Consider the following 17,717-nt stretch of genomic DNA (forward strand, 5'->3'; position numbering starts at 1 on the left):
ATTTTTCATAAAAATATAAATTGCAAATGATTCTTGACTCGACGTCTATTATATATACCTTGCTTTGCATTGTTACATTTGTTTAACTTTATATTCTTAAACATTTGTTAAAATATTTCTTTTGTATAAAGTGAATCTTGCTAGTTTTCACATCTACCCTTTCTTTTTCAATTTGAAATGATGCTAACATTTCCACCCAAAAAATTAAGTATTGTTCAAAGTGCTGTTTAGATGTTATGTTTATTTCTGCATTAACATCAATTATTCTACAAAATTCAGGATTCGAGATTTTTTTTATGACTTTTTTTCACAAAATATGAGAAAATACGAGAGTTATTCAAAAAATACGTAGAGAATGTTCCTCATCGTCATTTTTTATTTACTACAAGGTTATAGATCTACACATTTTCGTAAATAAAACATTTATTTTGTCGAAGTGTGAAGTTTCATTCCATTTGATTATATTGAACTCATAATAGCCAATTTTTAAAGCAACATGTTTTGTTACCACAAAACACTGTTAACCAATATTGTAACGTCAAAAACAACGTCGTAAAAGTTTTTCAAAATTATGCTGCTTTTTTATTTCATACATGGTTTGTATATCGTCTTCTCCATTCATAAAAACGTATCCATAACACGTAACACCTAGTTTGCTAACAACTTTGCAAATAGCTTGAACAAAATTGTTAGTGCTTTCAAATTCTTTACTGCGTAACTCTATTAGTTCTGCAAAAGTGAAGCGCACATTACGTTTAATAACATTCCTAACTCTTTTGAGTTTTGACAATATTTCTTATCTAAAACCTGTTTCTTTGCAGACTATCCATCGTCCGATTAAAACTCGCTACCACTCAAAAATTGAATTTCCATTTTCTACAAATTGACACCTCTGTTTTCTTACATTTCCTGGTTTATACAGTTTTTTTAAGTTTAATAACGAAAGTTCCCGAATGCAAGGAATAATTTTATTGCTACTCGCTGCTCCTTGACGTCCTTCAACGTCATGGTTTTTTCGCCTTTTTTAAATCAAATCCATATGTTTTTAGAAACTGATATCTTTTAAACGGAGCGATATATTACAATACCTGATATCATTTCCATTTATACAGCAGTACTTAATTTAAACATGAAAATTTTATTTCGTTTCACTTCCATTTGTTAGAGGTATGGCTATAGATACTATAAAGTGAAAATTAGTAAATTAATCAATTTTGACCTTGCTACGTGACCCCATTTTGCTGTTCTAAATATTTGATGATTTTTATTATATAAAAGATAAATTTTTCTTATTTTTTTCAAAGCATTCGAATTTGATGGTTAAATATGTGTACCAAATTTGAAAATAATATAACTTTAAATAAAAAAAGTCTACGAACTTTTTGAATGACCTTCGTTTGTTATATTTTATATTTCTGCAACTTTAGATCATCCATATTTTATCGTATTATATGATACTTATGATATTCCATTCCAAAACAAAACAATTTTCATAATTCCATCAAACCCTTCAATGCAAAATTTTAACAGTAATTGCTGAAACTGAATAAATGAAATATATATGGAGATAATGAACAATATTCTGGCATGAAAGTCCATTAAACAATACATAATAGGTGCAGAGCAAACGCGGGTCTCTGTGGCAGAGAAAGAACCAGATGTCATGGAGGAGTGAACATCCCCTACCGACCAGTCACAAAACTGTTTCACCAGATAAGTCATTTTTCATGAATTAGATAGTTGAGAGGACCTGTATGATTAGATATAAATACAAATTAAAAAAAAATAGTTTTTGCTTTAAAACAGCTCTGCAATGAAGATATATTTTCTTTTATATATACAAAAATATATCTTGCCAGCACTTAAGATCGTTGAGGGAAGTAACTAGTAGTCATATTAGCTGGTCCATGCTCTAAAAGAAGTTAGTGTAAACGTATACGTGGTATGAAGAGAAATAAATATTGAGGTTCCTTTCACCGTTGAGTAAAGAGCTATAAGATAAAGACAAAAAAGTATTGATTTAATTAAATTGATAAAACAAAAAATATGTATGTAATCGTAATAATTTTTCTATATTTATACACATTCAACTTAAATTACAAATTAGTAAATTAAAAACATCAATCTTTGAATGCAAAGAGAAATTGCTATGGGATAAATATTTGGTAAATATTCAAAATATCAAAACATCGTTAATTTTAAACATGAAACAACTTCTAAAGTTTTTTAAAGACACATCAAATACATGGATAAAACAAAATTCAAAAACAACACAAAAAAAATTTCGTTTTCTAACATATACATGATGTCGTATTTTTGGATATTCTAGACATCAGAAAATTAAATGTACAATGTATAAAAATGTGCATGATCTAATGTCTTGTTAAAAAGGAATTGTTAAATGTTTTATATATCGGCAAATTGAAATGTTTTGCAACAAGTTTCCCGTATGAATTAATAAGAATCTAACTCCTTCATGCAGCTCTCTGTAAATTGCAATTGTAAACTATTTGTATTATCAACGTCAGGTCTCCGCTTACAGGCACGTAGCATCGTTTTTGAAAGTGGGGGGCCAACCAGAGAAAATTGTTTTTACTTACCTGAAAAAGTTGACAAAAAAAAAAAAAAAAAAAAAAAACGAAAATTGCCCAAACACAAAAATCCGAGTTGGTGGGGGGGGGGGGGGGGGGGGGGGGGGGCAAACTTTCAATTCCAATTTTTATCCTATAATTCCTTGATATCACTATACTATGGTACAAAGTGGGGGGCCAACCATCCTTTCAATGAACATTTTCTATAGTAAAGGTAATGTTGGGGGAAAAAAGTGGGGGGACCATGCCCCCCCCCCCCCCCCCCCCCCCCGTTTCTACGTCCCTGGCTTAAACAGCGAAAACACAAAGGGGGATAGGGCATTGGCAAATGCCCCTCCGAGTCAGATTTGTCTGACTGAAAACGTGCACAATTTTATAAACTATAGAAATGCATCAAAGCATTGATTTATTTAAAATCCGATACCCTAAATTCAAATATTAAAAAAATAAAGCCTTTACGCAGAGAAATCTACAACTCTTTCTCACAAATAAATGGTATTTTAGAGGAACATGTCCCATCATCCCACTGGCCTGTATGAAGGAGTACAGCGCAGTCCTGGTTGAAAAATACTCCATTGTTGGGCTCATTAGGATGCCAATTGAAGAACCTAACATTTTCTTTTGATTTACTCCAGATAAATTCACCCTCTGTATCGATGTCATTAGCTCCGATCCACGCAGGACAGGTGTAATCTCCACTACAGGCACCTGGAATTTCAAACCAGTAAAGAATTCATCGTGATTCGTCAAAATCATTGAAGCGTAGTAAAAGTATCATGCTTACACTTTTTTGGAAAATGAATTACATTTCTTACAAGTATACTAGTACATGTACTTTTTATAATTGCTACACAAGGTTATGATTTTTTAACTGTATAGCACGTTAGGGAAATGAAAAAAAAAATAACAGCAATACTAGTTATCGTGTTTCAATCACAAACTTAGAAAATCCTGATATTATTTATTTTTTTATTATTTAATTTTATTTCTTTAAATATGTATCTTTAAGATATTAAAAAACAAATAAATTATACCTATTGTACATGTAAATACAAATGTATGTATGCAAGAAAACAGCATAAATATTCATCAGAATATCAATTAAGCTAACAATTCTATCAATTTACTAAACACGTTCAGAACGAACATGTATATAGCGTATTCACGGAAAAAACGAAAATAGTCGGATTCCCCGGAATAATTCTTAACAACTCCTTGCAAAAATTAATGGTTATAACGAATCATGAATATCGATACAGCGAACTGATTTTGAGTTTCTTAAAGGGAAAAAATTCAAATTGAAATCTTCAATAACGAACTTTTAAAGACCCCAAAATTTGATAATAGAACTGACTTTATTTCCTTAATTATTTATATAGAAAATTCAATTGATAATAAAACCTTTCTTATCCAAAGTATAAGGATAAATAGGAAGATAATATTAGATTCGTACAGAAATTTATCCTACCTCATGGCATGCCTTAACAAAGATTATACTAAAATTTCAAGCATCTGCAATGAGTAGTTGATGAGAAAACTGCGTCCAGAAATCTGTTACAGACAGACACACACACCCTCACACAAACACATCCTCAGAGACATACAATGGTAAAACAGTATACCCACCTCACCTTCAGAGCGGGGGTATTATTACGGATCTAGCATGTTAAATTCAAAGGATCCAGAAACTTTGCTATATGAAAAAGTATTACCGTGCTTTACAGTATAAAACTTACTACTTTCAATGATCTGTAAGAAGGTCTTTTGAAGAAAATCATTTTCCTTTTCTTCGTTCACTTCTACCAGATAAGCATTTTTCTTTTCACATTTTTCCTGTAATGTTTTAGCAATCATTTAATCATAGCTGTTTATAGTAAAATGAATCGTACAAATATGAATAAGAAGCCTTTAAAGTTCTCAAGTTTGAGAGCAAAAAGCTAAGATCTTATACAACATAAAGTTTATCCGAAAATAAAATTTTGAGATTAAAAAACTATGAAAATTTCAAGGAAGTTTTATTAAACTTTGTAAAACATGTTAAATTAATTGATTGTCGCATCTGTATAAACTTACTCAAAAAAAAAAATCCAATGCATTTATTATGTCTGTTTTCATTATCTTTTAACACTTGTTCATTAGTTGCATTTTTTTTGTAAAAACTGTACCTTGATGTTTATTCAAAGAATTGTTCCATGTCAGATATCAAGTTGATAGGATACCTTGATATTGTCTTTAAATACAATTTTTGGCGTATATAACTTTCACAAAAATGTTTGTACTATAACTAAATATGATTTGTCATTGATTTGAATTATACAGAATGAAAAAAAAGATTAGGTAAATAATTTTTGAGTTATTTTCTACATCAAATTGATCTTGGAAGGAAAATTAACTGAGGATATAGGTATTTAAAAACAAAACATTTCTCCTTTTTGGGTAAGTGTTTTGTCTAAAATCGTGTTTTCTTTTAAATACCGTAACCTTATTGTAGTTTCTGTTATTTGTTCACATACCTTGGCTTCTTGCCATGTAACACTTGTTTCGTATTTATAGTAACAATGATTTTCGAATTCACTCCAACCCTTATCACAGCCTGAAATAGAAACAATACAAATAATCAATTAGTGAAAGAAATGAAATGTTTACAAATCATGTTAATTAAATTTGACTTAACAATCATTGACCATGACCGAGATTTATATTATTCTGAATATGTTTCCCTTTATTGTATTGAAGCCAGTGAAAAAAACGAATTTTTTGTACGTGTATATGTATATTCTTTATGCCTATTTTGTAACCACCATAGTTACGTATACACAAACACGTAAATTGTTGATGACCATGAACATTTGTCCCAAAGAATTTAAATAATTAAACAGAATACACTATAAAAACATTGATTTTACATTCATATGACAGAACTCTTATTTTTGCACGCTGAACAAACAGATGTATTGTAAGACAGGAACTATGCAACGAATGAATGAATTGATATCCTTTTTTCGTTTATTGAGAATATAGATATGAATACATTATATATTTAGAGATAAGGAACTGTATTTGAGTTCAAAAGTTCATTCAAACAATATAAATCAGGAGCAGAGCAAACACGGATCTCTAAAACATCAGAGGTGGGATCGGCTGTAAGTAACCAATTCCAGCTTAACCGCCGTGTGTCCCTTGTCATGATCGGGAAATAACATAAAAACCTGTGGACAATTTGGAGTTGAAATAATGAAATAAAAAAAAAAAAAACGTCAGTCAGCATTAGTCAGTCAACGTACCTTTTTCGCAGATTAAATCAGTCCTCCATTTTCCGTTTGATTGGCATATGAACTGCTGTGACCCAGTTTGTTTATAGTTTTCTGCACATTTTATATGTATTCTCCTTTGGATTCCAATTCCATCCCACCTTTTTACGGCGTCAAGGGTTACATTTTCACTCCTAGGAACTCCACAGTCTTTGTTATTAGAAATAGCATAGGCTAATATTTGTACTTTTATTTGAAATTTAATTTTATTGTCAATTTAAGAAAACAAATTAAAAAATTGCTTCATTTATTTTATAGATGTCTAGCTATTTCAACATATATCTCACAGATGCGTGCCTTTTATCAATGAACAATTTCAAATATTTGAGCAAGCACAAATTTTATATACCTATGAAAAAAAAAGTTTTTGTGTTGTTCTGTTATGGCAATATCCTAATTAAAACATTTGATAAAAAGTATCAAATCACTGTGTGTTGCATTGTCGAATGAAAATTTCCATGCACCAATTTGAGCCGGGGTACATAAAGCATGACGTCACAATGTATACTCTCTCTATGATAAAAACCAAATAACATGACCTCACGATGCATTGAAGTACAATGTACGTAGTTATTTTATCGATATATTGAGACACATTTTTAAGACTGATGTTTACAAAGGATATTTATGGGAATAAGGTAACAAATAAAACTTATCTACGTACAATCAAGGGTGTATGGGTATTTAACCCGGGTTGTGTTTCGGCTTTCGACCGAATAAAACCCGGGGTAAATTCCCGTAAGTCCTTGATTTAACCAGGATATTATTCGAATTAACTCAAGAAACAAACACATTCTACATTTTCCTACATAGTCACAATAAAAGTCCTAGATAAACATTTATATACACATGTACATGTAGCTAGCCACATTGGTAAAGAGAAAGAGAATTTTAAGCTCTTACCTGACAAAATGCACTTAAATTCCCCGAACGGAAGCTGCTGACATGTTTGGTTGTCATTACAGTTTGCCTTCGAGCAAGGTCCAATGAGTTCCTAAATATAAATGCAGAAACATTTTGTCTTTCTATATCATACTCACATTTTCATTAATTATCGCTTTGTCCAAAACTAAATGTAGTCAATAGTTCAATTTAAATGTTAAATTTTCTGTTAAAACAAACCTTTTATAAGGGGAAATTTTCGCCCCTTTCAGCTAAGACACTAAAAAAACTCTGTATGTTTATATTAAAATTATATGATTTAGTCTGTCCTCCATGATTTTCCCCTCATTTATTTCATTTTTGATTTAATTAGATGTATCATGTGTTTTTCTTTTTTCCCCTCCAATTTCATTTTCTGATTATCTATATCATATGCTTATACCTCTGACCTGAAATTATAGGCTGTAAATATTTTTCACTGTCCTTATGCACCATGCTTTTTAAATTGTTTTGAGTGAATAGATTAACTTGAGTGAATAGATTAACTTGAGTGAATAGATTAACTTGAGTGAATAGATTTACTTGAAATTAATCGTCCTACTTACAGGTGGGCGAATTTAAAATGGGCGACTTAAAAGAGTATAATTTCTTAAATAGAACTGTGATTGGGCGAATTTGAAAGTGGATGAAATTATTTGCAATAGTTAATGTGCGAAAACTGCACAGGGCAAATATAATCCCGCAAACAGTTTATGAAAAGCATCAGCAACATTAATGGAATGAAGCAAAATAAATAAATAAATAAATAAAACGTCATTATTCCTGAAAAAAAATATTTGCCTAGTTTATCTTGTATATGTGGGAAAAAGTTGTTGAATTGTTTGTGTTCTGTAAGAAATCTTAATAAATAAGACAATATTTTTTGTAAAATAGCGTTTACGTTTTGAAAACACTAATAATAGATAAAATTAAGAAATAATTAGGAATTCCTCTTTTTAAGGTCTTCCGTTTCTGACGGAAGACCTTATAGTGATTCCACTGTTTCTTTTTATTATTTTTTTCCCCTTTTGAAATTTCTTTTTTTGACGATTTCTCAGATATGACTGAACAGATTCTCATGAAATTTACAGGGATGATAGAGAATTAAAATATCTTTCAAATGTAGTTTTCAGATTTTCAGAATTCACTTCCGGTCGTCAGATATGTCCGATTTCCATTTTTTCCAAAAATATTTTGTCCGAGTAATATCTCAGAAACGGTAAGAGATTAAGACACCAAACTTATATGAGTAATAGATCTTGATAAGTAGGCAAAACCATTTGGGTTGAAATTGTCCGCCGTCACTTCCGGTTGTCACAGGAAGTGATCAAAAAAATCGAAAATTTGAAATTTTTTTTGAAACTTTATTGCATCACATTACAGCATCTTATTTGTAGTTTCAAAATATGTCAGTCCCACCGGAAACAAAAACGACAACTTCTGGTTAGAAGAGGAAAAATGCATATTTTGAGTATTTTTCTTTCCCATAAATATTTTTTATACATGAAGTATTTGTAATGATTTTTGAATATGTTATTTAGACTGCAAATGTCTACAGTAATGTCAAATATCTTTGTAAAATTCACTTCCGGTTGCGTGATTTCCTGTCCTCAAAATGAGAAGTTATCATAGCTAGATCTCGTAAACAGTAAGAGATAAAGACACCAAACTTATGCTAGTAATAGGACTTGATGAGTATGCAAAATTATTGGGAAAAAAGATTGTCCGCCGTCACTTCCGGTCGTCACAGGAAGTGATCAAAGAAATCGAAAATTTGAACTTTTCTTTTCTGAAACTTTTTTTGCATCACATTATAGCTTCTTATTTGTAGTTTCAAAATATGTTAGTCCTACCGGAAAAAAAGGCAACTTCCGGTTATAAGAGAAAAACTGCATAATTTGAGTATTTTTCTTTCCCACTAATAATAACTTATAGATAAAGTATTTGTAATGATTTTTGGATATGTTATTAAGACTGCATATGTCTACAGAAACCTCAAATATCTTTGTAAAATTCACTTCTGGTCGCATGATTTTCTGTCCTCAAAATGAGAAGTTATGGTAGCTAGATCTCATAAACGGTAAGAGATTAAGATGCCAAACTTATAGGAATGACAGATCTTGATGAGTAGGCAAAATCAGTTGGGATAAGATTGTCCTCCATCACTCCCGGTTGTCACAGGAAGTGATAAAAGAAATTGAAAAATTCAACTTTTCTTTATTGAAACTTTTTTTGCATCACATTATAGCATCTTATTTGTAGTTTTGAAGTATGTCAGTACCACTGGAAACAATAACGACAACTTCCGGTTATGAGAGAAAAACTGCATAAATTTAGTATCGTACTATCCCATAATTATTTTTTTTTTATAAAAAGAGCATTTGAAATGATTTGAGGGCATGTTATTCAGACTGAAATGTCTAAAGTAACCTCAATATCTTTTTCAAAAATTTACTTCCGGTCACGTGATTTCTTGTCCACAAAATAAGAAGATAACATTACGAGATCACTTAAACCGTAACAGATCAGAACACTAAACTTATATGAATAATAAATCATGAAGATTGGGCAACAGATATAGGGTAAAATGCGTTCGCCGTCACTTCCGGTCGTCACAGAAAGTGATAAAAAATTGAAAATGATTTTTGTAAATGTTATTAAGACTATAATTGTCTAAAGTAACGTCGAGAATCGAATCTTGGTAAGTTACACCTCCGGCCGTTTGTTTTCCTGAAATCATTTAAAATATTATATGCCTTTTTAACATAGATAAAAGCTCATTCATGCTGATAAATAGAAGAGAACGGAAGACCTTCTTTGTTGCTGTAGCAACAAGAGTTTCTAGTTTTCTTTTTTATTATTAATGAGTCGATGGTAAGGTTACAATGTAACTGATGCAGACCGAAAATCAATAACTACGTACTACGTACTAAGTTTCAGTGAACAAGTAGTAAATGTAAAAATAGTTTTGATTATATGTATAGATTTGCATATCCACTGCACTCTTCCACTATGAACATGTAGTCATTAATTGCATTCATAGGCTTATAGACGCAGTTGCTTCTGCGCTAAGTGCAATTGCTCTATCACACTCGTGCTGTGCAAGCTCTACTACCTACATAAAAAGTGTTGAGAAGTATATATATGAAATGTTTCGTAAAAGGAATAACTATAAGTTTTTAATAATAATTTTTGGAATAAAAGAAATTCAGAACAATTTAAATTTGCTGATTTATATCTTTAAAAATTTAATTTTGGTCAATGTATTTAATTGTATAATAAAAATTTTAAAAATTGAAGAGAATTGCCATATTTTTATTTTTTCTTATCACATTTTTGCATATTTGTACAAAGAACGATAACTCTTCACACTAGGGTGATAAAACATTCAGAAAAAGCAAAATTTCTTTAATTTAATAGTAGATCTATGTCTATATTTCAAGAACGGTTTCAGCTCTTAAAAATAAATAGAAAAAAAAATTAAAAATCATATAGAAAAGTATTCTGGAGTTAGAATGATTATTAAAGCATTCTCTTTTTTCAGCAAACGGTTAAATTATTGATTTTTGTCAGAGGGTTTCAATAACGTTGATCGATGACGTCACATCTGCATCAAAACAAAAATTAAGAGAATGTGACGACGGCGCAGCTTGTATCCAGATAACTGTGTTTTAAAAGAGGCTTGTACTTTATAAATTGTTTGTGATTTATTAGAAAAAAAGTGCAATGATCAGAAAAATATTAATTTTTAAGCCGTGCGTTTTTCATTACTGAAGACAACAAGCCGCATCCTTATGTAAGTCAGAATTTCCTCTGATATTCTTGACAACATCAAAGAATGCAAATATAAGTAATAAACAACGATTATTTAGTGAATATGGCATTATGAATAACAACAGCTCGATTTGCTGGCATATTTTCCATGATGCGCGCTATGCCAGCAGAGCAATTGCTATTCATAACGCCATGTTCACTAAATAACGTTGTTTATTTCTTAGATATGCATGCATCCTTTACTTTCTTAATTCATTCAATGACGTTCTACTGGAATTTAAATAGCAAACAAGGAGATCATATTTTTTTTTCATAGTAGAGAAATCTGATTAAGATGACAAAAAAATGAACATTTCCGTCAGAGCAGAGAGGCGAGCAGAGTTAAAATTTTGTGTAGCTCTGAGGATAATGTTCTTACAATCGTACGTAAAGTATATATATATTATACACACTTTCTCTCTCATAGTTACAGATAGCTTACTTTGTCCCAATCCTCTATGTCGCTGTAAATCCAACCAGAACCTTGCACATACATAAATGACGCTGTATTCCTGCTCTCATAGTTAATTTCACAATAATTAGCCCCTTTGTAATAACTTATTGACTTGCACCTTTTTCTTTTAAGGCATTCTTCCACACAGTTTAAAATACTGAAATCTATGAAGGAAGTGATCATCCTTCTATCTAACCTATATCCATGTTGCAGTTTGGCATAGCTTATCTCAAGGCTGCCAGAACAGAAAAATATATTGACGGATAATATCCAAAATATGAAAATAAGCTTAGATAAAACACGGGGAATCAACATTATTCTCTAAATGATTATTAAGTGTGTATCCGTATCCTTCAACTTTTTGAATAAGAGATAATGATTCAAATGTTTGATGCCACCACAATCCTAAACAAAGTTATTCTATGAATTTCTATCATCTTGTCAATTCAAAAAGCCATATCATTAATATTGCATTGTATTTCATACAAAGATAACAATGGATGAACAGTGGGTCTTTAAAACGAATGACATTCTAAATAAAATAAATGAAGTGTTTATTCGATCCTAAAATATCAATATGCATTACAAACATTAGAAAAAGTATATAAAACACGGACACCTCTGAATTCCATGTTCTCCTTTCCTTATGTCATTGCTTTACATCGTTTATCAGAGTCGACGTCCGTATAACGAGGTCCGATCTACTTCATCTGCGCATACGTTTTAACACAGCGTCGATTCAGGCACCTCACAGTGCCCTTGATTGCCGTCACAATTCAAAAAAATAACGTCATAATTAAAATGACGTCAAATGGCGTTAAAATGTTTCGCTGATCTTGCTTACCTGGTAGCTCTACAGACTGTGCATGTTGAAAGCTGACTTTTTCTGGCATTTCTATCATTTACATGTTTTAATTTTTTTGAATTAATAATCAACTGTAGAACATAATTTACTTTGAGGTATCAACTTCGTGGTACAGATTCATTCATTTTATCTTATATTATTTCAATTAGTGAGTTAGAAAAAACAAGCAAACACTGCAACCAAATGTAAACGAGTTTAGTCTTTCTCATCAACATATTAAAGACTTTATGCACACACCTTTTTACTGCGGACTTAAATATGCATGGATTAGCTTGAGTTCAAAAATACATGTAAGTCTCTGAATCATTCAAATGCAACCACCAAAATATCTTATTTTTCTATATAATACATGATAGTAAAATCCGTAATTTTGTCGCCTTTTTACCCCCCCCCCTTTTTTTCCACGTAAAACAAAGTCGTGTGTTAAGAAAAAAAATAAAGCATGGAGAGAGAAATATTTCTTATAGTAAGAATTATTTAATTTTTAAAAACTAATACGGTGTTACAATTATTCGAACCCACTGAGACTTATAAAAATATCTAGTTGGATAAATTAAATCCTATTTTTGTGTTTTGATAGGTTCCCTTTTTACTGCAATAAAGTCTTCCTCCAATTCCTTTTCATTTTTTAAAGAGGAATGAACATCGCATGATATATGTGAAAAACAAAAAATATCATCATTTTTTTTTATTTGTCAATTACTTTGTTTATTGGGGAGTTTTAGTATGTGGTAATTGTGTATAAATATATACACGAAAAATGATCCATACCTTGAATGTGCCCCCATTTAACTACAATAAAGGCAAGGTAACAAAATTTTATTCTAATTTTTCTTAACATAATACATACAAAAATTTTTCTAAGATTTAAAGTTCTTGTCATTCTGCTTTTGTAATTTTCAATTAGATTGGGCCTCGTTAAGTGATATTTTCCTCCTTAGATGAAGTTGATCTCAAATTCAATATAAATAGTCAAACGCATCAATGAACAAAATATGTTCAGGAAAACCAATGGCTTAAAGCATTCATATTTTATATTTAGATAAAAACTGTCTTTAGTTTTAAAAACATCAGACACTTTTTATGATCATTTATGTATAAGAGATATATTTGATTTTGATGAAATATTTCCCTATACACTGTTTCTGAACTGATTTTTTTCTAACTATATAATATTTCTACCATTCAAATTTTAAAAATCAATGTTTGAGTATTTAAAGGATGTACCGATTTAAGGAAATGTACTAGTTTATTTCAAAAAGCAGAACTCATTTTTGAAAGCTCCTAAGCAAGACATGATCAGTTGAATAATCAAGAAATATTTAAATGATTTTTCTGTTGAAACTACTTTTAATACATATACAGCTCCAAATTTCAATATCAAGAGTTAAATCAGCAAGCATCGAACATTGAATGGAAAGTCAAAATTTTATTTTTTCAAAAGCCTTTGGTAGATAAAAGATGTTGTACTACCTTATGTTTAAGCACAATTAAAAATATTTTAGAGGTGTTAAGGGACTGGTATGCAAGGAAATCTATTGCCTTAGCAACAGTTTCATAAATACTTATGAAAAAAAATGATTTTTAGCCATTTTTCCATGAATGTGTTCTCTGAACGTGATAAGTTAAGGTATTTTGATTACTTTATTTGTTGAAATATTGGATTGCCTTATTCTCCAAAAACAGGAAAAGCAAAATTTCTTTGGTGATATTGTTGTCATGGCAACGGGAAAAATCTTTTAAAAACGTCGTTAGAACATATTTTTCACCTTTGCATGCTCCAGTTGAATGTTATTTACAAGTTTGAGCTAAAAATGAAAGTGGCGTAACCTTGACAAACACGAATGCAACTTAACGGTAGATACAACCTCTGTTTGTATATCGTGCAATTTTTTCTTGCAGTTTAATTGTCATCTCTTAGCTATATTCTCATAATTTTCATGTTTCTCTCTGTATGCTACAGATATCTTAAAAGAAAGACATGATTTTGACTCATTGTGTCTTTTAATATAAGAAATAAATCCTCCTATCACACATGTACGAAGGAAGAGGTTTTTTTATCCCCTTGCAACGGAGTTAGAGAGAAAGTGTAACCCAATTGTGTGTGTTCATTTGTGGTTTAATATGTTCTGTGCAAATCGGTGTACATTGGTCAACATGTTTGTTAAACGTGGTTAAGAAACTGATTATCATATTTCGGTAATAAAGCTTCTAAAAAAAAATATGGAGTTATATTTCTGAAAGCAACAATTTTCCTTTCCTCTGAGCAAAATTTGCTCGCAAATTACCATTCTTGTTGTAAATTTTAGGGGAGAGGACTTTGTCCCAAATGGCACCTTAAATCAAAAGCAGTTCAGGACCATTTTATTTACATCCAAGCCAATCATGCCAGCAGCTATTCATATGCACCACACTTCTGATCAGTTGATCTTCTAAAGTAACAAAAATGTGCTGTTTACAATTGATCTTTTACCACATTTATTGGGGATAAATTTGCTAAGGATCAAAGTCAGTCTATTTTCTTGAATTTTCTCAAACTTTCTTTGTATTTAAATATGCAATTATTCGTTTTCTTTTTTAAAATCTGAAAGTATATTAATGTATACTGTATACTTACAACAATCAATTGCGGTATTACATGAATATACTAAAGATGGACTACAAAAAAGTATTGACAAATACTAACAATGAAAATAACAATTTATTAATATAAATAAAATGCACTTTGTATGAAAGAAAGACTGAGAAATGTGTTTGATGTTTTTAGAACTGTTTTATCAGAAAAGGATTTCAAAGGCTTTATCAATAGATTTATAATACATATTTACACATAAAGGCCTGTCTTTGATTATTTGCTTTACGCAGGAGAGCTGATCTTCAGTTCAGAAGGCAAATGTTACTTTAATTGACTAGAATTCATATTAAAAGAGGAAAACACTGACATATTAAGAAAATGAAAACATATTTAGGGAATAATGTTAAGTTTGCCTACTCATTTTAACCATCTGAAAAGCCTGGAATTCCCAGGGTGTCCAATTTTTTTGCTCTTTTCATGCATGTTTTATGTTTATAATTTCTTTAAATCGATCACCGTTTGTTTATCTTCACCTTTAACTATGCATTATATTAAGTCTATCATTCCTTTTGATACCCGCTGCGAATTCGTTTTCTTTGTTTATTGTTAGTTTATCATGCAAGATTTATGAAAGGACTCTCTGTATTAAAAATAAATATGATATAAATCTATAGAAAAAAACCTTTTCATCACGTCGCATGGCATCAAATACTAGTATTTGAATCAATATCTTGTTTTGTTTTTAAAATTAAAGGATACAGTTACACACCCAGTAAACATTTAGAGAAACATGTTGATTTCTCGTAATATACCCAAAGGTATTTACAATTTTTTTAAGATATTAATTAAGAAATTAAATCCGCGTTTTCCTGAATGTTGCAGGATAACCTCTCAGGTTGAGAAATGTTGTTTGAAAGATAAAAGCCGAGGCCTTAGCCGGACGTTTATATTTCAAACAACATTTCAGGAACGAGGAGGTTATTCTGCATCATTCACGACAACAAGGACTCTATTTCTATTCTACTAAGCAGCTCTAGAATACGACTGATCGTTTCTCTATATAGAGAAACGAATTAGGTCACCACGCTGCGATGATGCTGTTCCATTTAGCACCAGAGTGTAATTTTTTTTGTTAACCTGTGAATGAATGCAGACGACTTGTGCTTTTGCCTCATTAAAATTAGCATTAAATTAAATATAAATCTGTTTGTCGCTTATATAGATTAATCTTCTGGAATATACAACAACAAAATCAATTTCCTATTTTACCAATTTATCACTAAAATCACGGAGTTTAAATATGGCGTAGGGAGGTCCGGGACACAGCCCCACTTCGCTTTACAAACCTACATTCATCAGCTACTTTTTGCAATATACAGTGTTTAAATTGCAAAAGACGACACATCGATGTGGTCTACATATGTATTTCATTTAAGGAATAGCTGTCTTATTTTCCGATTTCATGATGTGATCAATCGATTGGGTTGCGTGATAATTTGTATAAACCGCAGAAGGCGTTTATGCATAAAATTATCACGCAAGCCAATCGATTGATCATCGTCATGAAATTGAAAAAATCTGACAGTTATTCCTTATATTTACATGCTTTGATTCCGCCAATCCACATGCTCCAAGCCTTGCTTCTGTCTAGCCGTTTGTTCCGCCCTGCACGTGATTTTTTTGGAACCGCGCCAAAACATTGAGGGGAAATAAAGTACATTTACAATTTGTAATTTTATATCAAACAAAGACACTGAAAATGTAAATATTTTAAAATCAAATGTAAATTTTAACTGCACAGGTTTGATACGTGTTTCTGATTCGATAATTTTTTGAAAACGTTTCTGATTTATTGGAGAATAATGTCAGCGGCATTTCTGTTTATATCGGCAATAATCTTAGTAGAATCGTGAATATATATTTTCCTGTTCTGGCAGTCTTGAGATAATCTATTCCAAACTGCATTAAGGTTTCAGGTTGAATAGAAGGATGTTCAACTCTCTCACAGCTAGATTTTTGTATTCTGAACTGAGTGGAAGAATGCTTGAAGAGAATAGGTGTATGTCTATAGGTTATTATATGTGTTATATATATGTTGTGAAATTAACTATGAAAACAGGACCACGGCACCATTCTGGTTCGACCTATGACATAAAAGATTGGGACAGAGTAAGACTTATATGCATTACAATAATGCAGTTTAAGCAATCACGCTTATAATTCAAACTGTAGCAATTAAATGGTCTTTTGTTCATAAGGAAATATGTACAAAGGGTAAATATCTGACTGGATATTGAAAATTTCTCTTCGAAAAAATTGAATTGTTGGTTCCAATTAAGTAAATATATTGCAAAAGGTTAAAGAAAATTTTCATCATAATGATTTGAATGATTGATTGATTGTATGTTTTATGCCCATTCAAGAATTTTTCTCTCATTTTCCCGGTAAGTAATTTTTTATCACTGCTCCCCACACCGCGCAATTCAATGACGATGCTATCACCCTATGTCTAATGTTATAAAATCTAACAAAGATTCTAAAACTGATTCATATCATATTGAATTTTATTGCAACATTTTCATTTTCCTCTAATATATTTAAAACGATGATGTTCAACAAAACTCAATGTTGGGAGAGTTTAAAGCATAATATTTACATTTGCAAATGTTTGCCTTTATATGACACTATTTGAACAATGCATTTTTATATCTCTATAAAACACGTTCGTCATGCGACCATAAATTGATTGTTCATAAGCGATCTAATTGACTTCAAATGTGATCGACTTGTTCAACACATTTAATTAATAGCGTTGAGATTTGAAGAAAAAAATCTTTATGGATTTAAAATTTGAGTGCCTTATTATTATGAGATTCGATTGCGTGACCAAATCTCTTATCCCGAAAATGCTTTAAAGCTTTGAGTAATTCCATGTTGTAATGATTTAAGACGCCTTAATTAGCTTACGTAGGTACGATAAGGCTTCCCAGAGAATAATGTAGTGTACTCTGTGCCCTTCTCTGAACTACAAATGCATGGCGTTATAATTGAAAATGACGTCAATGCACTGCAAACTTGAGCTGTAATGATGGGAAGAGTGTCAAAAACTTTACACCATAATTCAATCTGCATATGAAGTTTCAAAAACCAAAAACCTAGTGTAAAATAAACGTGTCTTAATCGTTTC

At 30.8% G+C, this 17,717-nt stretch overlaps 1 protein-coding gene across 1 annotated transcript; it reads right to left on the reverse strand.

The window, feature by feature from the left end:
- Window positions 1-2,748: 2,748 nt before the first annotated feature.
- Window positions 2,749-11,221, reverse strand: LOC134262444 (neurocan core protein-like). Its single transcript, XM_062744838.1, has 6 exons — window positions 11,079-11,221; window positions 6,806-6,896; window positions 5,876-6,052; window positions 5,105-5,184; window positions 4,328-4,424; window positions 2,749-3,299 (listed from the first exon to the last, which is right to left on the reverse strand). The coding sequence occupies exons 1-6, from the start codon at window positions 11,130-11,132 to the stop codon at window positions 3,061-3,063; spliced, it is 738 nt and encodes a 245-aa protein (XP_062600822.1). The 5' UTR covers window positions 11,133-11,221; the 3' UTR covers window positions 2,749-3,060.
- Window positions 11,222-17,717: the final 6,496 nt, after the last annotated feature.

Source organism: Saccostrea cucullata, unplaced genomic scaffold (assembly GCF_032062105.1).
Source record: "Saccostrea cucullata isolate Sc308-1 unplaced genomic scaffold, CSIRO_AGI_Scuc_v1 ctg1255, whole genome shotgun sequence".
NCBI lineage: Eukaryota > Metazoa > Mollusca > Bivalvia > Ostreida > Ostreidae > Saccostrea > Saccostrea cuccullata.